General features: G+C 36.3%; 3 protein-coding genes across 3 annotated transcripts; 1 reads left to right on the top strand and 2 right to left on the bottom strand.

The window, feature by feature from the left end:
* Nucleotides 1-8,277: 8,277 nt before the first annotated feature.
* On the top strand, nt 8,278-9,662 carry LOC112729834 (protein MAIN-LIKE 1-like). The gene is made up of 5 exons (XM_025779980.1): nt 8,278-8,477; nt 8,586-8,771; nt 8,846-8,936; nt 9,027-9,342; nt 9,430-9,662. Exons 1-5 carry the CDS (start codon nt 8,278-8,280, stop codon nt 9,660-9,662), a joined length of 1,026 nt encoding a protein of 341 aa, XP_025635765.1.
* Nucleotides 9,663-11,111: 1,449 nt separating this feature from the next.
* LOC112729833 (uncharacterized) lies at nt 11,112-13,649 on the bottom strand. Its single transcript, XM_025779979.1, has 4 exons — nt 13,325-13,649; nt 12,783-12,864; nt 11,941-12,677; nt 11,112-11,779 (listed from the first exon to the last, which is right to left on the bottom strand). The coding sequence occupies exons 1-4, from the start codon at nt 13,647-13,649 to the stop codon at nt 11,112-11,114; spliced, it is 1,812 nt and encodes a 603-aa protein (XP_025635764.1).
* Nucleotides 13,650-19,860: 6,211 nt separating this feature from the next.
* Nucleotides 19,861-24,158, bottom strand: LOC112727134 (auxin-responsive protein IAA10). Its single transcript, XM_025776777.3, has 5 exons — nt 23,207-24,158; nt 21,554-21,894; nt 20,788-20,923; nt 20,298-20,365; nt 19,861-20,198 (listed from the first exon to the last, which is right to left on the bottom strand). Exons 1-5 carry the CDS (start codon nt 23,881-23,883, stop codon nt 20,149-20,151), a joined length of 1,272 nt encoding a protein of 423 aa, XP_025632562.1. The 5' UTR covers nt 23,884-24,158; the 3' UTR covers nt 19,861-20,148.
* Between the last annotated feature and the right edge of the window lie 1,642 nt (nt 24,159-25,800).

Genomic DNA, 25,800 nt, shown 5'->3' with positions numbered 1-25,800 from the left:
AAAGCAAGTCGCAAGTTGCGTTTGGCAGCCTGGAGCCTTGCATGCATGACACGTGGATTCAATGGGAGGTGAAACCGGTGTTTTTAAAACCAAAACGCAAGAAAGAAAACAATGTGTTGAGAAAGAGTGAAACATTGTGCTGTGATAGTGAAAGAGAGGGAAATGTTTTCACAGTGGTGAATATTGAAAGAGAGGATTAGGGGTTACAAGATTGTGCTCTTTGAGGAAGAAGAAGACTAGGAAGAGGTTTAGGTTCAACTAAGGGACGTTGAAAAAATATGGTGCGTAATTTTACTAGACCTGAAGATCACATCATTGAATATTTGAATCATCCTGAATGGGTAAATTTTTTTTTTATTTTATGATCAATGGATAAATATATTTATTTGTATATTATTATTATTATTATTATTATTATTATTATTATTATTATTATTATTGTTAGTGACGTTTTTATTGTTAGTCATTATTATAATACTGTTTAATTTTTTTTTTATTATTATTATTATTATTATTATTATTGCGGTTATTGTTATTATTATTACTATTGGGTTTGTTAGTGTTAGTGTCGTTGTTCTTAGCTATTATTATGCTCAAGTCTCGGCAAAAATTCAAAAAATTTGTTACGATGGTTAGTGTATATAATATAGAAAATCGTTTAGGATAATGATAATATAATAAATGGTTATTATTATTGTTATTATTGTTATATTTGAGTAATTATTATTATGAATAGTATATTATTATTTGTTTATAATACTGGTTATGATAGTGATAATAAGTTGTTATTAATTTTTAATAATTAATAACACTGTTTAATAATTTATTATTAATTTTTAGTGATTTATTATTATTTTTTATTTATGATAATGATAGTAATATGGTTTAATAAACGGTATTTTTTAACACTGTTTAGTAAAAAATTTATTAATTTTAATAGTTGACTAATATTTTATAATAATAAATAAATAATGCTGTTAATTAAATAAATATTTATCATTTTTAATAATTTATTAATATTTTTCTAGTAAGATAATAATAAAATAGCGTTTAAGATAATGACAAAAATAATAATAATAATGATAATAATAAATTATTATTTATTTTCTATTAATACAAAATTAATAGTTAATATATTTTTTGAATAAAGTATTAACTGATATAAATTAGAATTTAATAATTATCATTTTTCGTTTTGCAGGCTATTAGAAATTTGTTGTCCAGAAAACTCGACTCGCCAGATACCTTTAACAAGATAGCGGCAGCGGCACTGGCATTGACTGGGTTTGAACATGTTTCGCAAGTAGGCGAAATAAGAGGTCATTCTTCACTGCTGAGTGCCTTGGTCGAACGCTGGAGGCCGGAGACTCACACATTTCATCTTCCGGTCGGTGAAGTGACGGTGACGCTGGAAGATGTGAGCTATATTCTTGGTCTCCCAATTAATGGGGAGGCCGTTACGGGTAGATCAGACAGCAGTCACCAGTTTTTGGTGGACAACTGCATCGCGTGTTTTGGACGGGAGCCCGGTCCGCAAGATCATGTGTTGGGGAAGGTTAATATTGCATGGGTTCGGCAGTGCAGAGACACCGAGCCTTGTGACACTCAGGAGTTTGTTGAGCGGTACGTTCGGGTGCACATTTTCTGCCTGCTTGGAACAGTTGTATTTCTGGATAAGTCGACCACTTCGTTGAACTCGAAGTTTCTACCGCTACTTCGGGATTTTCACCGGGTTTCATCATACAGTTGGGGGCATCCAGTCTGGTACACCTATACAGATCGTTGTGTCGTGCACCACGATACAACTACAAAGAGATGGATGGCCCACTGATACTGCTTTTTGTTTGGGCGTGGGAGCGTATGCCGCTCCTGGCACCTATATCCCGCGATCAGCTCGGCGATGTTGGTGTTCCACTTGCGCAACGGTTGTGGCTTTTATTGTTATTGCTATTATAATAATAATTATTATTATTACTGTTATTATTATTACTATTATTATTAATTTGTTAGTCTTGTTAATGTTATTATTCTGTTCTTTGTTAGGTGGAGTCATTGGTGCTGACATACGAGATATATACGGCGACCTACTGCGCATTTTAGGCGAGGACTCGACGACATGGGAGTTGACGACGTAAGTTGTACCATTAATGTCCAATGTTTTTATTCAAAAGAATAGTTTTTCTAATCGGCCTCTTGGTAACTATTGTGCAGTTTATATGGCGGCCATATATGGGAGTTGGGATTCCGGATGGCCTCGCTCCCCATATGATTATGTGCTCCACCCAGTCGCCTCTACTGTCATTCGAGTGCATAGAATGGCACGCGACAGACCGGGTCAGACGACAGTTCGGGATGCAGCAGCTACCACCAGGCCTCGCGTTAAACCTTGGTCGTGATCATTGCAAGCGGTTGACAGGAGCACAGAATCATGACTGGGGACAGATTTACAGTCAATGGGTTAACAGATGGACATTTGACCGCTATAACACATTGCAGCTAGGCGAGGAGATTATTGACTTCCATCCTCTCCCAACGTACTACAACTGGTACACGCAGCAGTATGGGATTCACCTGCGACTGTCAGATAGAGTTCCAGGCGAAGAGGTTGGCGCCGATGAACCACAGCAGCAACAGGAAGAACCAGCTGGCCCTCACCAGGAAGTCTCGCCTCATGAGCAACAGGAACAGGTATTGTTACATATTTAGATGATTCTGTTCAATAGTTTTTATTATGACATATTTAACTTTGTTCCCGTGTAACTCTAAAACATGTGAACTCGGTTGAAAACTTTATTTATCATAACGTGTTTGAAAACTTTATTTATCATAAATTGTTAACTAGGTAAAAGTAAATGACGAGATTACAAAAAAAAGTAACATATAATTGTGAACTAGGTCATAACAAAGTTACATTGAAAAGCTTAACCACTAATGACCTCCAGGGGAGCTTGGCCCTGCGCGCTGAGGACATCGGCTGCGGCTATGTCCCTCGTGTCCACATAAAGTGCACCGGCGAGGACCACGCATATCACGCGAGTCCATCTCATTCAAGTAGCGGGTTGACTTCGGTCTTCCTTTCGTCGCACGCCTCAATGTCCAGTTGGCGATCACCTTCACTCTTTCGTATCTATCCCACGTAGACGGGTCACCCATCGGAACAAACTCACCTCTGTACACCTTGTAAATTTCAGACATCTTGTACACATCGTGCACGTACACTTGCCAATCGAGGCGCTGGTTGGCGCAACATGCAAGCACGTGGCGACATGGGAGTCACTCGACCTGGAAATGGCTACAGTTGTAATGCCGTTGCACAAGGTTAACAGTGTAAATGGTACCATCTTGCATTTCGCGAACCTCAAACATCTCGTTGCGCCTATCGAACCGGTTGACCACAATGTTTCCTGCACGTCGGAAGCTTTCTTCAACTCTCTTCATTGCAAATTCTGAATACGTGAATCCGTTGCGGCGACGCTCATGAGCCTCGGTGCTCTTCCGAGTGAACAATTCATTCAGCCGATAAAAACTTGACCGGACAAGGGCAGTCACAGGAAGGTTGCGTGCACCCTTCAGGACAGAATTTATGCACTCTACCAAGTTTGTCGTCATATGTCTCCAACAATGACCACCATCGAATGCCAACAACCATCTCTCAACACCGATCTCATCGCACTATTGAGTATATGCCTCACCTCGCTCTTTAAGCCTTTGGTAGTTTTTGTTGTACTCCTGCTCCGTCCTAGAATAGCCTGTTGAACAAACCATTTAATCATAAGCAGATGCCACAAATTTACTATGAATAGAACCATAACAGCAATTTGAAATACCTATATTCACCACGAGTTTATGCAAATATGGAGCCTTGAACCTCCTTAAGAAGTTGGACCCGATGTGCCTGATGCAATACATGTGCCACGCCCTTGGTGGTGACCATGCACCGTTACTGCGAGCTATTGCAGCGTTGATGGAGGTATGGCGGTCAGAAATAATACCCACACCATCAATGGTAACAACATATCTCCGCAAATTGGTTAGGAAAAACTCCCATGCGTCTGCTATCTCGCCCTCGATAATTGCAAATGCAATATGCACAATGTTTTGATTCTCATCTTGTGCAACCGTTACCAGAAGTGCTCCTTTATATTTTCCGTACAGGTGCGTGCCATCAACCTACACCAGTGGCTTGCAGTGTCTAAATGCTACAATACACGGATAGAAACTCCAAAAAATGCGGTGCAGAACTCTTACACCCTGAATCTCCTCACTCTCACGGTAAACGGGAAGTATTTTAATTTGAACACGAGACCTTGGCATCTTCACTGTCATTGCTTTCAACCATACTGGCAAAGTCTGGTAAGAAACTTCCCAATCACCGAAAACTTTTGCGACAACTTTTTGCTTTGCCAACCAATCCTTGCGGTAACTCACAGTGTAGTTGAACCTACCTTGGACTTCTGCAATAACAGACTTCACCTTTATCGCGGTGTCTGCTTCGACCAACGGCCTAATGCCATCTGCAATTGTGTCCGAGTCCAACTTGGCATGATCTTGTGAAATCGTGCCCACGGTGCACGTGTGCTTGCCATTGTATCTGCTGATCTCCCAACAAGCTTTTTTTCGAATCAAGCTAGCTCGGATAAGCCAGTCGCACCCTGCACCATACCCCTTGCATTTCGCATAGAATGTCTGCGGCTCAAACTCATACATAGTGTAATCAACTCCTCTAGAGACGGTGTAGCTTTTGATTGCAGATATCACCGACTCTCTCGAACCAAATTCCATTCCGACCCTAAACTCGCCATCTTCCGCCTCAGTGTTGCCTTCACCTACGACATGCACACCACCATCAGTCAGACAAGGAAAATAAAATAAGCACTATAGAAAACTTGAGTTAATAATCATAACATACCCGTATTCGCATACTCAGGAAATTCCGGGGCATGCATGGTTTCGAGATCTAGAGTCCGCATAAAAGACGAAACACCAAACGGGTGCTGGCTTACAATCGCATTTGCTTCATTTTGCACCGCCGGATTGCCTGCCAAGTCTCCATCATCGTTTTCGTCATCGACTTCATAGTTAGCTTCGAATTCCTCTTCACTGTCATTATTATTATCTTCTTCCCAATCTATATCCCTGACCTCATCAATATTGACCTCCTCCCCGACCGGGCCCAACTCTGACTGCTGTTCGAACTCAACGTATAGCTCTATCATCGGCACATAAAATTGGGTTTGTTGATAAATACATAACATCTACTGCATATTGGCATCGTCAGTGATGGGCATCATTTGAAACTGTATCAGCCCACCAAATACTTGTACAAGATTCCTGTATAAAATATTGCTCACCCTTTTTGAAATGTGGCTTTGAATGTTATTACAAAGTCCATTTTGCAACTCTACAAAACTCATGGTACATGGAATAGCAAATGACAACAGACATTCACAAACAAAAGTTACTCCCTCATGTGTGTTTTGTATAACCTCACCGTTATAATATACTCGCAAATTTGCAATATTTTCCATAACTGCAACCTCACCTAATCCGATTTTTTGACACACCTGACTGCCAAAAAAAAACTCAGCACTACGACATATGTGTAAGAAAGAAGAATACAATGAGTAGAAATGGAGTAAGGCAAGCTGAATGAGAGTGTTGCTTCGTATTTATAGGCCGGACCCGTGTTTAAAATATTTTTTTTAAAACAAAACGGAACATGCGTTTTTAGTTTCTCCAAAAAAAGGCTGACAGCCCATAAAACGCACCATGCGTTTATGAAAAAGCTGACACCAAAAAATAAAATGCAAGATGCGTTTTGTTTATTCAAAAAAAAATTATGCCCCCCATCAAAACGTAGCCTACGATTGTGTTAAAAGGGAATTTTAAAAAAAATTAAAACATTTTGAAAAACCAAAACGCATGTTAAGTTTGTCTTTTTCCGCGTTTTATTTTTATTATGGAGAGGGCCTTGGGGTAGGACCGGTATATGGATAGTGTGTGTGCTTTACCATGGTGTGGGATCAGATGTGAACAAATCGCACGGTCCGAAATCTTCTTGACAAATCGGAGGGTGCGCATTGCTTCAACAGATCGGTGGGTCCGATCTCTTCCTCCCACGCCATGTGTCGAATAGCCGTTGTTCCCTATAACGGTGCCCCACTAACCCCAGCTTTCCTTCACTGCATGTATTCGAGCCATCCGAGTTGAGCTCATTCTTCCTCCCAGCAGCAACCTTTCTCCCATTCCCTTCCTCCTCCAGATCTTCTTCTTCTTCCCAAAGTGAGTAAAAAAAAATTATAATGTCAAAAAAACTAAAATCTAAAGATGCTGATCGTTCTTAGCTCCATATTATAAAATATCTCAGCCATTCCAATTACGTAAGTTTGTTAATTAATTTATTTTTTAGTTTTTTAAAAAATATAAATAATATTATCAGAAATTTAATTATAGGTGTTGTTGTTAGTAGCTCAAGTTAAGAACATATTAATATTTGGTTTAATTACTCTATTGGTCCCTATAGTTTCACAAAATTTTCAATTAGGTCTCTATACTTTTTTTCCTTTTAATTGAGTCCTTGCACCAAATTTTTTTTAATTGGGTCCCTACACTTTTTTTTCCTTTTATTTAGGTCCCTATACCAATTCTTTTTTTTTTTTTTAGTTGGGTCCCTATAAAATTAAGCCAATTATTACTAAGAAGGACTTAATTGGAAAAAAAAATTTAGTGTAGGGACTCAATTAAAAAGAAAAAAAGTATAGGGACCTAATTAAAAATTTCATGAAACTATAGAGATTAACAGAGTAATCAAACCTTAATATTTCTATTGTTATTATTTTTATTTTTATTATTATTATTATTGTTTGAGAGTTATAATAGTTGTTGTTGCTGTTACGTTCCTATGAGAATGTTATTACTATTATTATTATGATGATTAATTAATTTTATTGTTATTATTAATTAGAATTATAATTATTGTTGTTAATTTAGTTATATTATAATTGTTCTTGTTAGGTCAATTTGAAAAACATATCTCAGTGATAACATTATTATTATTATTATTATTATTATTATTATTATTATTATTATTATTATTATTATTATTATTATTATTAATTCAGAATTATAATTATTGTTATTAAAAATTTAATTATAGGTTGTTAGTAGTTTAAATTTAGGGTCAATGACGGTAATGTTAATAATAATAATAATAATAATAATAATAATAATAATAATAATAATAATAATAATATTATTATTATTATTATTATTATTATTATTATTAGTAATTTAGAATTATAGTTATTATTAGTATTAAAAATTTAATCATAGGTTGTTAGTAGTTTAAATTTAGAGTCAGTGACGGTGATATTATTATTATTATTATTATTATTATTATTATTATTATTATTATTATTATTAATTCAGAATTATAGTTATTATTATTATTAATTTAATCATAGGTTGTTAGTGGTTTAAATTTAGGGTCAATGACGATATTATTATTATTATTATTATTATTATTATTATTGTTATTATTATTAGTAATTCAGAATTATAGTTATTATTATTATTAATTTAATCATAGGTTGTTAGTAGTTTAACTTCAGTGTCAGTGACGGTGATATTATTATTATTATTATTATTATTATTATTATTATTATTATTATGAGTGTTTGAAATTTACGAATATATAATTAAATGATAGTTAAAAAATATAAATATGAATATAGTTAGAGAAAATTCAATTCGATGGTAGTGTTTGAGTTAGAGTAATATGATTAGATTAGTAAAAGGAACATGTTGAGAATTTTGTGTAATATTTTTAGTAAAAAATATATGTTTAAAAAATACATTTTTGGAGTAATGTTGCTGATTTTGATCGATAATTAAGTTTTGTAAAATATAATAATGTAATGTGTTTACTTTTTTATAGTAATTATTTGTTTACCGTTACGTTTTTAATTGAGTTAAGTATGTTGTTGTATTTAGTAGTAATGATTTGTTGATAATATTGGTTGTTCTAGTTTTTTTTATTATAATTTATGTTTTTGTAGAGTTTACGGATGTTGACATGTGATCACCCTGTCCCTTCGGATCGGTACGATGATAGGGTGGAGGAGCATTTACGTTTTACTGGTTTATCATGCATCTCAAATTGGAATAGTCTAGTGTCAGAAAGCACTCGTAAATGCTTTAGTCGAACGGTGGCATCCAGACACACATACCTTTCACATTCCGATTGGTGAATGTGATGTGACACTCGAAGATGTGGCTATGATTCTTGGTTTCCTGACGGACGGTCTTCCAGTCACAGGGATGACTATCAGTAGTGTTGAAGCTTTAGAGGCGGAGTGTTTGCACCAATTTGGGGCTGCACCGAGAAGGTCAAAATGTAGAGGAAGCGGTATAAAACTAACGTGGCTACGTGATCTAAAAGAACGGTTACAGTTGACTGACGAAGAAAATAAACAGAGGTACGTAAAGTGCCACATTATGCTGTTGCTCAATACGATATTGTTGGGAGACAAGTCGGGATCATCTGTGCACTGGAAATTTCTGCCTTTACTTCGTGACTTTGGCAGTATCGCACAGTTCATTTGGGGATCGGCTTGCCTCACACATCTGTACAGGGCATTATGCAGGGCATCTCGTTTTGACTGTAAGAAGATCGACAGTTCGCTAACACTGCTTCTCATTTGGGCTTGGATTCGGTTGCCATTTCTAGCGCCGGTTCCTAGGGAACCTTGTAGTTTTCCGCTTGCAAACAGGTAACTAAATCTTACATTTACTCCGTATCTTCATATTTATAATCCAATCCTGTTAATTAATTAAGCGATATTAGGTGGCGTAACTGGGAGCGTGGCGACCGACGCTTTAGGTATATGAAACTTGCTCACTTTAGGAAGGCATTCGATGATCTTCAGGAAGGCCAGGTATATTTTCATTAAAGAATTATTCGGTTTGGGGGTTGCAGTGTTATTGTTATTCCGATTGTAATACACAATTTGGTTTATTTTTCACAGTTTGTGTGGGTTGCTTATTCTGTGGATCGAGTGGATCCGGACATAATTCCTGCAGACATCTACATGCACTCAGTTGTGTGGAGTGCTACGGTTCCGTTGGTATCTTTTGAATGGATTGAGTGGCATGCAACCGATCGGTGTAGGCGACAGTTTGGTTTTGTGCAAGGAGTTCCTCATCAAGAACGAAATCTAGACAAGGCACACGAAGAAGTCCTGACTGGCCCTAAGAATCTTAACTGGGCCACAGCCACGAGTCATTCATTTTGGGTGATGCAGTGGACAAACAGGTATAATCACGTTCTGAATGAGGTTGATGGTCCACAGCATCCGTTAGATATTTACATGCACTGATACTGAACAAAATATGGCAACCATTTGAACTTGTCCGATCTTGTGGTTCAAGAGAATGACGAGGGTGACCAGGGTATGGATGATGTGGATCAAGAGAATGAAGAGGCTGAGAAGCAGGAGCCAAACTCATCGCCACCTCCACCTCCGCCTCCACCTCCACAGGAACAACCTCAGTGGTCTAGCCAATATATGCCACAAACACAATTTACCCCATCATACCCAATACATCAGCAGTATTGGACTGTGCCACAGTTTGACTCAGGAGACGGTGGTTCTTTTAGCTAGTTGTTTAGGTTCATGGCTGCAGATGCAGACCAATCACAATATGGCCAGCAGCCTAATATCATGGCTACAGATGCAGGGCAGTCACATTATGGCCATCAGGCTGACTTCATGTCGGGTAGGTATTCGTTGGATGCAAGTATTGGTTACCACACTTCGTCATGTGCTTCTGGAGGGTTGGTATCTGGTGACTCTAGTAGGAGTGACGGTGGTCGAGGGGTTCTGAATAGTCAAAACCCTAATCGTGTTTCCATGACTCTGATTGAAGAAAATACCAACACACTTGAGAAAGAGACTGATGAGTATCTGGTTGATGAACCAGATGACGAGGACGATGATGATGAGGAGGATGAGGAAATGGACGAGGACCTCGAATCCCGTAATGATTCACCTGATGATGGTGATGATGCAGGTTCTTTTTTTGCTTTACTAGCCAATCACTTGTTTATAATATGTTCATATGTGATATCAAGGATTGAGTGGATTATATTATAGGACTTGTTTGGTCAATTGATTATAATATGTTCATATGTGGTCTCTATGTTTAGTTGATTATATTATAGGACTTGTTAGGTCAATGGATTATAACATGTTTGTGTTTGATGTTAATATAATCATGTTAAGATGGTTTGTATAATTATGTTGGTTCTAGGTGAGGGACGCACTCCAGATGACACAAGAAAAGGGTACAATCTCAGGGTTGATCCGTCTCGTCATAGTGCTAATCGATTCACTCCGTCCGTATTCAAAAAGGCCGCGAAGAAATGCAAGAGTTTCGTGAAAGATGTAAAGTGGGCAATGAGAAAATAGATGTTGTGTACTTTATATTTCATTTCACTTTTCTATGTATGAATTAACTTAATTATATATCAAGTACGATTTATGTAGTGTTCACATTAGCATGGGATATGTATCACTTAACTTTTCTATGTACGAATTCTAAAATTGCAATCGCCTTATAGTAGCTTGAAGTGTGATTCTGACTGGCTATAATTGAAATAAAGTAGATTGAGATATAGTAGCAAATTACTATTTTTGCGAGAACCGTTTTTTGCTGGTACAGCTTTTACAGCACAACCGAACCGACCGGATGACCGGTCTTCGGTTAAACTGGTTGAACCGACCGATCCGGTTCGGTTTTCATAACAATGCTAAACTCACATTTGCCATTGAATAGATTGATACATAAATCTAAATTCACATTTCAAACAGCATAATATATAATTCTAAATACACGCATATCTTAGAGTAGATTCATATAAGATACAAGGTTTCAAATATCCTAATATATATAGTTCTACTAAGCATTATCCCCGCCACTTGCACCAACTGACTGACGACATCTACTACGGCTGTGTCTCTCGGCCCCACATTGCCTACATCGCCTTGGACGACGCAGCATTCGCGTGTCCATCTCATTCAAGAAGCGCGTCATCCTGGGGTGACCTTTCGTTACGCGCCGGAGGTACGGATTCGGTACGAATCGCGGCCCGTTGTATGCAGGCCACATAGTTGGGTCCCCAGTGGCCTAAACATAGCTCGGTAAACCCGTCGAACTTGGTCCATCTTATACACATCATGAACGTACACTTGCCAATCTAGTCTTTGATTTGCACAACATGCAAACACATGCCGACACGGAATCCGGTCCACCTGGAACTCACCACAGTTACATCGGTGCCGACGAAGGTCAACGGCATACTTCAACCCACTTGGTATCTCACGCACTTCAAAGACCTCATTCTGCCTGTCGAAGCAATTAACCTGGATGTTCCCTGATGCAAGTTGGTTTGCATGCAATTTTGAGGTCACAAGTTCAGAAAAAATATGACCAGCACTAATCCGAGCCTCCGCCTCAGATCTTTTTCTAGTGAACAACTCATTAAGCCTGTAGAATGTTGCTTTGACAAGTGCAGTGATGGGGAGATTGCGTGCACCCTTCAAGACTGAGTTGATGCATTCTACTAAATTCGTCGTCATGTGACCCCATCGGTAGCCACCATCAAATGCTAATGCATACTGTTCCCGGGAGATTCGATTTAACCAGTTAGTGTAAGCCTCGCCCCGTTCTCGTAACCGCTGATAACGCACTTCGTACTCGCGCACCGTCCTCGAATACCCTGCATAATGGCGACCAATAAAAAAGAAATGGGTTACGAAACACTTATTGAAGGTATCCCTGTTGATAACAAACTTTGAAATACACAATTTACCTATATTAACGACAAGTTTTTGCAGGTATGGTGCCTTGAATTTTCTCAGGAAATTTGACTCTATATGCCTGATGCAAAACATATGGAAAGCTCGGGAGGTGACCATGCTCCGTTACTGCGAGCCACAGCTACATTGATGGATTCGTGTCGGTCAGATATCAGCCCCACACCATCCCGAGTCACAACATGTTGTCGCAGGTTACTAAGGAAAAAGTGCCACGCATCAGAAGTCTCTCCCTCCACAATAGCAAATGCAATTGGGATGATATTGTTGTTACCATCATGTGACACTGCCACTAACAAACAACCCTTATACTTTCCGTACAAGTGAGTCCCATCCACTTGGACAACTGGCTTACAATATCTAAATGCTCTAATGCAGGGGTAATAACTCCAAAAGATTCGATGCAACACCCGGATATCATTTACTAAGTCATCGCCTTGGTATGCAGGCATAGTCTCAAAATGAACGATAGTTGATGGCTCCTTATGACACATGGCCTCAAACCAAATCGGCAAAGCTTCGTACGATGCTTCCCAACCTCCAAATATTTTTTCTACTGACTTTTTCTTAGCCAACCATGCTTTCCGATAACTGACAGTGTAATTGAACTTCGATTGCACTTCTGCAATAACTGATTTTACCTTTAAGGAGAGGTCAGCCTCAACCAACGGCTTTATTGCTTCTGCAATTGTGTTAGAATCCAGCTTCGAATGATCCTGAGAAATGGTGGCTCTGGTATAGGTGTGACTATCATTATACCTCCTAATAACCCAACAGTATTTTCTGCTGATCATGCTAACCCTGATAAGCCAATCACACCCCTCCCCATACTGTGTACACTTGGCATAAAAGGTCATCGGCTCTGACTCATACACCCGATAGTCTACACTTCTCTGGATGGCATACTCTTTCATCGCCCTAATAACAGCTTCCCTTGAACTGAATTCCATCCCCACAGCAAATTCACCATCTGCAACAAGAGGGACTTCTGCCATGACGGCAGCCATACGAAAATTTAATAACCGAAATTAAAGGTAAGTCAAACACTCAATACATCTATGGTCATATTATTAAATTCTACATCAGGTTATTATCTCAATCTTAACAAAATAATAAATAAAATACATAAATACATAAATAAATATTGTTTAACAAACAGTAATTAATATTTAACTACATCAATGACTAACCAAAAATTTTTATTGCCCTACATTTAACTACATAAACACCTACACAAGTGCTAATTGAATATATTCTCACATGTCACTTAACTATTTGCTCTATTAATAACTAACATACAATATTATTATCCTACACTTAACTTATTCAACACATAAACAAATGCTAATTAAATATACTTTCACATGTCACTTAACTATTTGCTCCATCACTTAATATAATTTATTACGGAATTCTAATCCGTCTTATAATAATAGGCAATTACGTACCGGCGCTCATGTAATCTGGAAACTCTGGAGCATGCATGGCTTCCAAATCTAACACTCGCATGAAAGATGGCTCCTCGAACGGTACTTCATTTGCCAGTGCATTTGCCACGTCTGTCACATTTGGAGCCGTGGTGCCATCACCTTGATCTTCATCTCCATTTGGATCCACAACTTCATAATTGCTTTCGAACTCTTCCTCACTATCACTATTGTAATCTTCTCGTATAATATTTCGGTCGGCCTCAGATTGTTCGAATTCAATGTACAGCTCGATGAACAACATCTGGTCACGACTTTCAATATACATTGAAAACATCTCTTGCATACTCGCTTCATCGGTTATATATTTGGTTTGAAATTGAACGAATCCACCAAATACTGTGATGGGATATCTGTATAAAATACATGATATTTTCCTTGACATCGCAGAATCTATCTTCTCATATATGACACCTTTCAGCTCTTCAAATGAGATTGTGAAGGGAATAACAATATCTAATGAATTTTTGTAACACCCTAACTACCAAAGCTCACGCTTCCGGCTGCGCGACTCTGATAGCTTGGACATTACGACGACACTTATACTATTTAATACTAAAATATGAGCCTGTTTAAAACTTTAAACCGCAAAACTGCTCTCAAAAATACTTTCGTTCGATAACGTACATTCACAGAATACCATACAACTTACAAAAGCTCATAAAGAGTACATCCATATATATACACAGATATATATATATAATATTACAAGCATTAACCAATACAATTCCTATCTCTCTTACAGAATATCTCAACATAAAGGCGAGGGTACAATAAATAATAATTAAAACAATACGAAGCGTCTCAACAACTAATTAAACTCTTCGTAACTTCTACGCCCATATCCTGAAAGGGGAAAAATGTAGGGGGGTGAGAACATCATCCTCGAAAGGGTTCTCAGTAGAGGGTTTTTAGGAATTACTGTAATAGGATACATGAAGATAATCGCACCAGTGATTAATAACCGTCTCATGCCTCTTTTCAAAAACAACGGTTTACAATAAAAGTAAAGTCTTAAATCTTTTCTGAAAGAGGAACCATTCAATTCTCAAAGACTCAAAAGCCTTTCAAAACGGTTTATCTATGCTGAAACAAAATAGCCTTTCATATTTTATTCCAAACCAGAAACACAAAACCGAAATCAACCATCGGTTCATCTCATTCCAACCACGGCCCTAGGCCCAAACAATCCAACCATCAACCAATCATCACAGTCCAACAGAGTCCCAGTAGCAAACACAATTAGGAAGATGCAAGCACAAACAAACAGTTATTGCAAGTAGAACAATTAGCAATTAATCACATAGGCAAATCAAGTATAATATGCACACCCAAACAATGTCACATAGATGCGTATGATGCATGCCTGTCCCTAGTGGCTGATGATATCATCTGTCGGTTATATAGCCAACCCGACACGTCCTGGTAGCTAACCATGGACAAAAACACCCATCGCGAAGCAAGTAGGTTTGAGCTACAATCCCATTGCTACTACCCGCTCAACCCAGAGCCAGTGGAATAACCACTATTGCGGCTACTACCCAGGCGGGTGTTTAAAAGCTCAACCTGGAGCGAGTGGAATCACCACTACTACCGCTACTACCCAGGCGTCACAGTCTCTGACCTGGAGCAAGTGGGATGAACCACAACCCTTGCTACTACCCAGGTATCTCAAGTATATATTCATTCAGTCCCAGCCATGGATCAACATCCATCTCAGCCATCCGGCTTAAATTCATAATTCATAGTCAGCCATACGGCCCATAACTCATTCGGCAATCAGCCATAAATCAATATCATACACAGCCATTCCGGTTCACGGTTCAATCCAGAACCAGCCAATATTCATAATCATACACAGTCATTTCGGCCCATAACAAAACAGCACTTCCACCATTCAACATCATTAAATTCATAAAACCGGCACTTAAGCCACAAATCACTTTTCTCAAGCCATTTCACTTTGAAATCAAATTTTAACTCTTTTCAGCCTTGGCTTAAAAGATCTCATTTCTCAAATCATCTCAGGCTCATAAGCCAAATTTACTCAAAGTGAGTTTCCTGTTTAAAATAAAGCCACTCTCGGCATTCTCTTTCCAAAACTTCCAAAACCATGACAAGTTAAGGATTTATTTCAAAGTATTCAAAACCACCCGTCCCACAATGGGATTTTATAATAAAAGCTTCTCGGCAGAGTCTCAAGTCTTTAGGGAAGGTCTACCTATATCAATTCCTTAAAATTTATTGAAACTCTTAAAATCATGGATTCTCGATTCAAGTAAATAAAACTGAATTTATTATGAAACCGACCATACAAAATCACAAGTTCCAACCCGGTCCAAAAATCAACTCATTTGAAAAGGAACCGGTTCATTTGAATCAAACCACTTTCAGGTTTCTTTTTGGAACCCATTTTTCTAACTCTTTCAAAATGCCTCAAACTTAATTACTCAATCAAAAGTCTAGATTCCTTTAAAATCACTAAAAGCTCCTTTTTATTTTCAAATCAATATTAGAGCATCATTCTTTCCTTCAATGATTCAAACGGTAAAAATAGTTCATTTCTAAATAAGTCAAACTCAAGGCATAAAGCTCACTAAATAAATTAAGCTTGAAAATATAAATATTCTTTTAACAAATCAAATAATACAACTTCTCAAATCCAATCCTTTTTAAATAACTTTTCAAACAAGACTAGGATTTTGTAGAAATTTCAGCAGCACCTCTCCTAAAACTTGGACTTTTGCCACCCAGTTCGGGTCCCAACTAAACCGTTTCTCATTCCTTTTCAACAGCTCAAAACCAGAAATCAATTCAAAGCAAGCTAAATCCAACAGTCGCCTCAGTGGCATATCTCAAGAAAACCATTTCAAAATCAACTCAATATCAACCGATTTAACTCATTTCCAAAGCTTTAAAGAAACGGTTCAATAACAAATCATTTGTCCAAGATCAAGTCAATTAAAGTAAACCAGGCTGAATTCAAAAGTGCATTCGACTTTTCACATCATCAAATAATTGACTCAAATCAAATCAATCCTCAACGGATTAAACTCAGATTTCAAATCTTTAAAGAATCACTTCAAAACATTACATTTCACAAAGCCACACAACAATTCAACCAAACCAACGTCCATAATCACTCGAGTCAATCAAATAACACATAAGGCAGATACAATCACCAAATACACAATATCTCACAACAGTATCCATATGTAATAATTCCAATACTTAAAACATAGTTTTTGGAAAGCGCCCTACCTCAAAACGCAAATTCTATAACCCAAACGCGTCACAGAGTCCTTTCCGCCTCAACCCGAATTGACGGCAACCAACAACTCGGATCCACTTGTTTTCTCAACAGTCTCAGCAACTCTAATCGTAACATACAACAACCGAAACTCAATCTTATAGCGATTAACGCCACAAACCTCAGCGTGAGATTACAAAACAGTAACAAAAGGGCTTTCAAATCGAAACGCTTACCGAACCGAAGAAGGAACGGCTAAACCGAAACAGCGGCGGTCTTCGAACCGGTTCGGCGACAGCCCGACAGCTACCTCAAGCAGCAGCGGTGACCTGAACCATATGCAGTGACAATGAGGTTACCAGAAACTCAACAGAAAGGAGAACCAACTTAAAGTCCTTACCGATAGAATTTTCCAGCGACGGCAAAAGCAGCCAGAAGCTCCGACGGTGCTCCCGGAAGTCACAGAACCACTCCCGGCAGTCAGAATCACAGAGACGCAGCTCCCTTTTTTCGGCAGCGACACCTGCAGCGGTCGAAACCCCTTTCTGACGGCGGCGCCGGCTGGACACGGTGGTTGGACTCCCAGCCCAGCCTCCATCCCTTCTCACTTATCGAGCGCGCTCTCTGTCCTCCGTGGTGCTCAATCGGCGGCAGTGGACTGCGAGGAGGTCAACGGCGATGAGGCTAGGCGCGGTGATGACGCAGCTGACGGTGACGGGAGGCACGAACATCGGCGGCTTCTTCGGTGGGTTAGCAGTGACTGAGGTGCGGTGCGGCTCTCTCCTCTCCGTGGTACAGCGGCGGAAAATGGAGGCAACGGACCGGCGACTGGGTGGCGCGAACAGCTCGCCTCCTCCCTGGCGCCGCACCACCTCTGTCTCTTTCAAACCCAACGTCGTTCTCCCCTGCTCCTTCGAGCTCGACGACAAGGGATCCACGGCGGCGCAGCGGGTCGCGCTCCTCGCGTCTCTGGCCCGCGTCCCCTTCCTTCATTGTCGCGCAGTCTCTCCTTCTCCTCGGCGCCAGCAACGGCGACAGCACTCCTTGCCGGCACCGCACAGCCCCACGTCTCCGGTTCCCCCTCCTCGGTGCAACAAAGCGGCGCGGCGGTAGTGACGCCCGCCAGCGCCGCCCTTCCTCCTTCTCCCTTCCGGATCTTTCTTTCGTTCACAAATCTGTGTTGCGTTCTGCTGGGAAGAAAAGAGGGCTGCTGCGTTCTGTTGGGGCAAAGGAAGGGTTGGGGTGTGGCGGCTGAGAGTTAGGAATTAGAGTTTCGTTTTCAAAAATTAGGGTTAGAGACATTTTTGTAATTTTAAATAAAATTGTGGATAATATAGTAATTGAAGCCCACATTAAATCCAACACTAATTGCATATAGAAAATATTATTTGCTCACCAATTTTATAAATTATTTTTCATAAAATGTCCAAATCAAAATAATTAGAAATAATATAATTAAATCTTTTATTTTCCAAAAGTAACAGTATTAATATTTAAAATATTAATTATTTAATCCAAAATCATATAAAAATCCTTATTATTTCACAACCACCAACTTTGTGGTTTAAATATAGAAAATAATTCAATAATTATAAAATTGGATAATAATCATAACTTATCTCAAATTCAATAAATCAAAACTTGTCTTAATTATCTTTAATAAAATAATTTCTGAAATTAAAGCTATAAATAATTATATGATTTGAGACTTGATCATAAAAAGACTTTTCAAAGGTTCTGGGTCTTACAATTTTCACAAATAAATTTTACTCCTTCAGATATTTCTAACAAAATCTGACCAAAATAATATACTTTTAAAAGAACTCTATCATCCATTTCCCTCAACAACCTAAACAAAAACAGAACCCTCACAATCAATTTTTGTTAACCTCATAAGAAAGAAAAAAGAACCAGAAGAAGTATAAAAACGTAGAAGAACATACAGTGTGGGGAAGAAGACGCTCTCTGCCTTATCTATGAGTTACACATTTTTATATACATATAACCCCACAGATCGGACCTTACGAGTTGTTCAAACTCGTTCAAAAAATCTTATAATAATCAAATCGGACCCTACGATTTGATTTTCCTATTTATTAAAAAAACAAAACAAAACGGACGGTCTGAATTGCACCATCCGAAATTCAAATTTTCCCACCTAGCAAATCGGACCGTCCGATTTGCACCATATATTTTATTCATAGCAATTCGTGTGGTCCGAATTGTTCCTGTCTAATATCACATAAAGCTGCCCCACATTATGGTGAAGCACACCCATACCCCATAATAGATGACTACACACTCATACTTTCCATTACCATAAAAATCAGCCGTCTTTTTCTCTAAAAAAAATAAAATAAATAAAAACAAAGCTAAACGTAACCCACGTTTTGAGTAACTTCCATAGCAGGGGAAATATTGGTCATGCATCCATTTTATTGGACAACACCAATACCAAACCCATAATGAAAAAAATGAGCCATAAATTTATCGCTTTTTCTTTTTTCATGTGAGAGAGAGAGGAGTGTATCTCACAATGATGTGAGAAGACATGAGTTTTACGCTGGTATGGTTTAAACAACTCGGTGCCTCCGATTTGTTTCATTTTTTAAACCAACTATCACAAATTGGACGGTCCGATTTGTGATTTCAAAAATAAAAAAAAAATTAATGTTAAAATCGGACCGTCCGATTTTATTTTAAAAAATAAAAAAAAATACCGATTTAAATAAAACACCGTATCAAAAAAAAAAATACCAAATCTTCCAATAACAATGTATTACACATATATTTAACCAATATAAAAAAAATTAGCCTAAATTTATTCTTGTGTTAATGAAACGGTATCTGCATCAAAATTAGTGCCACACAATACCCATAAGTGGTTGGAAAGTCAAAAATTCTCAGCATGCATCATATCTTTCTTTCTTCTTAGAGACCCACATGCATGATGGCTTGTGCCTCAAGTTCTTGACCACAATTTGATCTCAAGCAATGCTCAACACACATTTTAACTTTGTCTAAAAGCTAACACCACCATAAAATGCTTTTGTGTGGTGCTTTCTTGCATTATCATTTTAACTTTATTTTTGGGTTATGGTCCAATAAAAAAATTAGACCTTCTGAAAAACAAGTGCTTTTCTTTTTCTCTTTCTTAAATGGAATTCTTGACTTACTATATAGTATATAGCAAGTGAAGGACAAAAAGTTCAATCAAAATTGATGGCTCAGAACGCTAGCATCCACATTTACAGCAAAATAAGAAAACAATATATGATATGACTTGTATGACCAGTATCTTTTTTGCTATTACATGAAAATCTATTATGCCTTCTGTGCCCCTTTTTTTAGTGAAGATCACACTATCGAGGCAGTGACAAATATACCATGGAAACTTTAAAAAAAAAAAAGAAAAAAAGGAAAAGGAAAAAAAGTAAAATATCCCTTTACTTTTTTTTTTCTCTCTGTTTTCTTCATCTTCTATGTTGTGTGCTACTTTTAAGGTGTGTGTCCTTTTTAGCCATTTAAGCAATAGCTATATGGGCTTGCTTTTCTGTCTGCAGTTCTTTTCTTCCAACATTGGTGCTGCAAAATATATAACTATCTTAGCAAAAGAGAGAATATTTTGAGCAAATTAAATGATTGCTGTGTTTGGTTATTATAAGCAATAATGCTTTTGCTTACCAAGTCCATTTCCATTGGCCTCAGATGTTCTCATGATTCTAAGCCTCCTCACTGAGCTAAGGAACATCCTGATTACAACATATTTGAGAAAACTTATATTAATAAAGCATATAAAAGTTTACATCATGCAATTAAGGGAACCAATGTGCCTACACATTGAGAGGTATAAGAATATAGAGATTCTCAAGCATAAACCAGATCCTTGATTCAATTTCAAGATAGTCCCCTATTGACAGAACTAAACAGCTATCAAGTATTGACTAAAGAAATTCGACAAAATCTCCCAACAATGAAACTGAGTGCTCATCATGGGACGGCCTGACCAAATCAAACATTACATGTAATGGTAGGATTTCGTGAAGGAAAATATGAAAATCAGAAAATGAAAACAAAAACAAAACTTTTGGAAACAGAAAACACAGAATCAATGTTAAGATAATAGATTTGATACTAAAATCTAATTCCAGTAGTATGGACAAAAAATACTTACCCCCAAGGAACATCTCCAACAAGCATCCAATCTCCATCCTTGTCTTCATAAGTTAGCACAAACTTCGAAGATCCATCCAGCAATTTTGAGTGTTGATCTCCTCCAACAAGAATACCGAAGTCTTCTCCGTTTGATCCTATCAACAATGATAACAATACCATCATGGGAGAAAAATGGAATAGAAAACATCGAAACTTGAAAGTAGAAACTTAAAATACAAGAATGCACAGGAATTGCTTTGCTGACATGTCATACATTTTAAGCATTTTGAAGAGAAAAAAGTAGTTGCTTCGAATATAAGGTACCACAGATGTTCATGTAAACTGTTGAAATGGCAATTTTTCTTTAGAGAATCTTAGAAATATAAGCTGCCATTCATGGATTTTTCAAGTGTTGTTGCATCATGATAAAGAAATATGGTTGAATAATACGAGCGAAAAGAACATATCAAGTTCTCAATATGATGCGAATGGGAGGAAAAAGACAGCAACAGTTATGTCTGAAGAACACATTTTATAGTTTCCAAAATTTTACATTAATTTTCTGACTATCATTTTGAGGTAATCACAACATATTCCCTAGATTTTGCGAAGTTAAGAATAGAGGCAGCAAGAAGTAATTATCATCTGATGCCAAGTAAACATAACTTCACCATGCAGCTGAAATCTAGGCGATCATTAAACACGAAATAATCTTGGTGATTATGAGTTATAAAAGACAACTAAAATCTGTAAAACAAAAAAAACAGGAGAAAAAAATAACTCACCATTGAAAGTGATTGCTGTAGTTGATTCTCTAAACATATCCTCCAATGTTTGAGCTAAGGTTTCATAAGAACTATGGACACTCAAATCGACCTTCCTTCCAATTGCTATTCCGTCCATATTTACCTTGACAAACAAGGAACTCCGGAAGTTTCTTTTTTCTTTGGTATCAATGTTGTTGTTATTACCATTGGTATTATCAGCATTCTTCCTTAGCACATCAGTTTCGCTGCTCTTACTCTTCTCAGAATTCGAGTTGAACACCTCGGTGGCTGGCGATTTTGAATGATTAAAGCTATTCACTCTGTATGGTCTTCTGAGGGGAGGCCATCCAACTACCGGACTGTTTAGTGAAAATTCAATGCCAATAGAGATCACAACCGCATCAGCAAAGAAATAATAACGAAATTTTGTAATAAATGTTAAAGTGCAAACATGACAAGTATGACAAAGTTTCATGTAAATGGTAAACTTGTTAAGATATAGTAACATGTCAACCAATTCTTTCGGATAAACATTGAAAGGAAGAATAATAAATCTACAAAATGACTGAATAAAGAACAAAACAGTGTCTGAAGTGCCACGTGAAGGTGAATTTAATCACCCTGAAAACAAATAAATAAATAAAAATCTGATTGGTTCCTCTTGTGATTGGATCTTGAAAGTCTTTGTCTGCTATGTTCCATTTTGTTAGATAACACCTGAATCTAATTCTAAAGAAACTATTAAGTCAAATTAGATGAAAATGTTCACATTGTATAATTTTACAAACTGAAATGGATCAGGTATCAACCTATTATCAAGATTCAGGGTCACTATTTACTAAACCCTCTTGTGGGTTGCAGCAATTGAGAAACAAAAGATTGACAGCGAAAACCTGCTACAAATGGTAACTTCATAATACTAAAACATCAATAACACTTAAATCTGGTCGCGCTAGCCGGAACAGCTACGTAGGATGAATTGAGTCATACTATAGTGTCCTATCATAAATCATTTACATAGCAAATCTCGAGTTAGAAAAAGTGACCAATGGTTTTAGGAATCTACAACCAATGTAAACATTTATCAGATCTTTATAACATGGATCATGAATGTTTAGTTGGTAATCTCATAATGAGATATAAGAATTTAACTCAATTAGTAAGTCCCAAATTATGTTCTTTGCTTAACTAACCCCTTAAAACATGAATCTTTCCGAGCTCATCCAAGCAAATTGAATTTCTTGGAAAGGAATCATCTCATCATGATTCTTATCCACACAAACAGTTAAACTGAAACTGATAGAATTTTAACACATCCTCAATCATTCAATTATATGTACCAATTTCTCTCTTCACATAACAAAGTCAGGTAATAAGAATCAAAATTCTAAATTTCTTGCCACAAATTAACATTATATGATTCAAATATCCATAGTAAAAAGGTCTGAATTTTGGACAGAATCACAAAAACCAAATTCAAACCACAATTATATACAAAACATTATTATTTATAGATAAAAACCAGCCATGTATCCTACTAACTCAAAATTCTAAATTCTCAACAAAAAAAAATTGTGTTTATATTCAAGACCTATGATTAAATCATAGACCATTGAACACAGAAAAATTACTGATACCCTTAGAAGTAAATCCAAGATTGAATTAATTTACCTAGGTCCATTATTAGCAGCAGCAACAGACTCAGCAGTTCTCTTGGTGCCAGAAGTGGAGGTGGTGGTGGTGTTGTTTACCCTGCTCAAAGAAGAAGAAGGAGGTGAAGATGAAGATGATGAAGAAGCTGAAGCTGAAGAAGGAAAATCCTTAGCAGTCAAAATTCTAGCATGATGATGATGATGACTGTGTGATTTAGGAGCAGGTTTATGATGATGAGATAGGCCTAATCCAAGACCAAGTTCAAGCAACTCAGAATCTTCAGGGCAAGAAGAGTCCTCAGAAGAAAGAACCAAGTTCGTGTCTTCCTTTGACAAAGTAGAAGACATGGTGGAACCACCACCACTACCGCCAGTAGGAATAATAGTAACACCCTGCATCAGAATTTTACAAAAGTAGAAACTTAATGGATTCAATAACAAGATTGAAGAAGGAGAAGATGATGGGGTGTGTATGTAAAAGAGAGGATGAGAATATGAAGGTGTAAGGGGAAAAAAAGTGTTTTTTTTTTTGGGGAGGATTGCTTGAGTAGGAATGAATGAAGAGAAATGAGAATTGGTTAGGTCATAGGTGTGTGAGGAACTGAGGATGAAGGGGAGAGAGAGAGAGAGAGGAACATTGAAGAGGTTGAGGAAAGAAATGTGTGGACCCCACATGTCTGGTTTGTGCGCCAACATCAATGTCTTTGCCTTAACTTCTTTGTACTACTTTTCTTAAAGTAGTTTTTTTTTTTTTAAATATATGTTTTCTCATATTTCGCCTTCTAAATTCTTTTTTTTTTTTTTTTTTGTGTTACAGAGACAGAGACCCACATACTGTGGAAGTGGAATCGGAATTGGAAGTGGAAACACAAGATATTTCAGTTTGTCTTAGGTCAATTAAGGCGCTGCTGTCTGCTCATGAGATTGTCAATTGAAAATAGAGTCAATAGATCGTTTATTTTTTTAAGTATTGGTATAATTTTAGTGTAATACTTAATTATATAAAAGGTGTATTGTACTGTTTCCATAATTATAAAAAACATCATAAAATTTAATAATTAAGTATTATACTAAGATTTTTTTTAATATACAAAAAAATTAACCTTAATAGATCATGTAATAAATATAGGAATAAAAAAGACATGTTTTTTCATAAATAAAAAAAAAATATTCAACTTTATTTAGTGGAGTGATTAATTCTTTCCACGGTCTAAATAAGTATTAAAAGTTAAAATTGGCAGGTATCTATTAGATTCACAAAAAATTAATTTTTTGCATATTAGATTAGAGTGTATGATAAAAAAATTAAAAAAAAAATCTAAAACTAAAAAATAAAAAAAAAACTTTTAAAAACTAATATAATATTATAGTCAAACATTCAGTATTAAAAAAATATCTAAAATTTTAAAAACAATAGCATTTGAATTCAATTAAAAAAATATTCAAAATTCTAACTTAACAAAATTTTTTTAGTAAAGTTTAATAACTTGTTATAATATTAACTGAAATTGATTATTATTATATAAATTTTATCATATTATTCTTAAATAAGATATAGGGCAATTTATCTTAATAAACTAAGAGCATTCTAATATTACGTAAATCTTTTAAATTGTAAAAAGCTACTTGAATATCCCAAGTTGTATTTTTATATAAATTAAATTTAATAAATTCGACTTAGCTAAATACATACTAAATTGAACTCATGGAATTTGAATTGCATGCAAATGGATTCTATGAATAAATCGAAGCTAATAATGACTTTGAATTAAACAACCATGCTAAATCGAAACAAAAAAATTCGATTTATATATACTAGTAAATCGAATCCATTCAATTCGATTTATACCTTTATGTAACATTTCAGGTAAAACCATACCACTAGGATTGATTTAGTATGTAAGACACTCCATTATTAAATCGAATGCACTTAATTCGATTATATATTACTGACGTCTTTTTTTCTATTTGATCACTATTTCACGTACAATTTTCATAAGTACATTTTTCTTTTTATCTATTATTTCATCAAATTGCATTGAGTATCCATCGTGTATGTCTTTGTATTTTCTATATGATATTTTATATATAATATTTTTACTTTATATCAATTTTAGATTAGACACCAAAAAAATATCAATTTTAGATTTATAGATTTTCTATTTTATAAAAAATAGTGATAATGAATAGAAATAGTATCATTTATATAAATACTTAAAATAAAAAAATTAAGTTAAAAGTATAATTTAGACTTTAAAATAAGTTAAACAATATTTATACACAATTGCATAACGATTAATTTAGTATTTAATAGTAAAAATATTATATATACATTAAAAATTAAATACTAAATTAATCGTTATGCAATTGTGTATAAATATTGTTTAACTTATTTTAAAGTCTAAATTATACTTTTAACCTAATTTTTTTATTTTAAGTATTTATATAAATGATACTATTTCTACTCATTATCACTACTTTTTATAAAGTAGAAAATCTATAAATTTAAAATTGATATAAAATACAAAGACATACATGATGGACACTTATTGAAATTTGATGAAATAATAGATAAAAAAAAAGTGTATGCTAAACGGTGATAAAATAATAAAA

The sequence above is a fragment of the Arachis hypogaea genome, chromosome 12 (assembly GCF_003086295.3).
Source record: "Arachis hypogaea cultivar Tifrunner chromosome 12, arahy.Tifrunner.gnm2.J5K5, whole genome shotgun sequence".
NCBI classification, from domain to species: Eukaryota; Viridiplantae; Streptophyta; class Magnoliopsida; order Fabales; family Fabaceae; genus Arachis; species Arachis hypogaea.
This window is presented reverse-complemented; position numbering and strand designations above follow the sequence as displayed.

Excerpts from the sequence above, each read along its gene's own strand:
- LOC112729834 (XM_025779980.1), top strand. The coding sequence starts at position 8,278 with ATGATTCTTGGTTTCCTGACGGACGGTCTTCCAGTCACAGGGATGACT. Across the intron at positions 8,478-8,585 it reads GACGAAGAAAATAAACAGAG|TATCGCACAGTTCATTTGGG; the intron begins GTACGTAAAGTG and ends TGACTTTGGCAG. Across the intron at positions 8,772-8,845 it reads AGTTTTCCGCTTGCAAACAG|GTGGCGTAACTGGGAGCGTG; the intron begins GTAACTAAATCT and ends AAGCGATATTAG.
- LOC112729833 (XM_025779979.1), bottom strand. The coding sequence starts at position 13,649 with ATGCAAGAGATGTTTTCAATGTATATTGAAAGTCGTGACCAGATGTTG. Across the intron at positions 12,865-13,324 it reads TCCAGATTACATGAGCGCCG|AAGTCCCTCTTGTTGCAGAT; the intron begins GTACGTAATTGC and ends CCGTCATGGCAG. Across the intron at positions 12,678-12,782 it reads GTTATTAGGGCGATGAAAGA|GGTTAGCATGATCAGCAGAA; the intron begins GTATGCCATCCA and ends TTGGCTTATCAG.
- LOC112727134 (XM_025776777.3), bottom strand. The coding sequence starts at position 23,883 with ATGTTGGCGCACAAACCAGACATGTGGGGTCCACACATTTCTTTCCTC. Across the intron at positions 21,895-23,206 it reads GCTGCTAATAATGGACCTAG|TCCGGTAGTTGGATGGCCTC; the intron begins GTAAATTAATTC and ends TTCACTAAACAG. Across the intron at positions 20,924-21,553 it reads TACAGCAATCACTTTCAATG|GATCAAACGGAGAAGACTTC; the intron begins GTGAGTTATTTT and ends CATTGTTGATAG.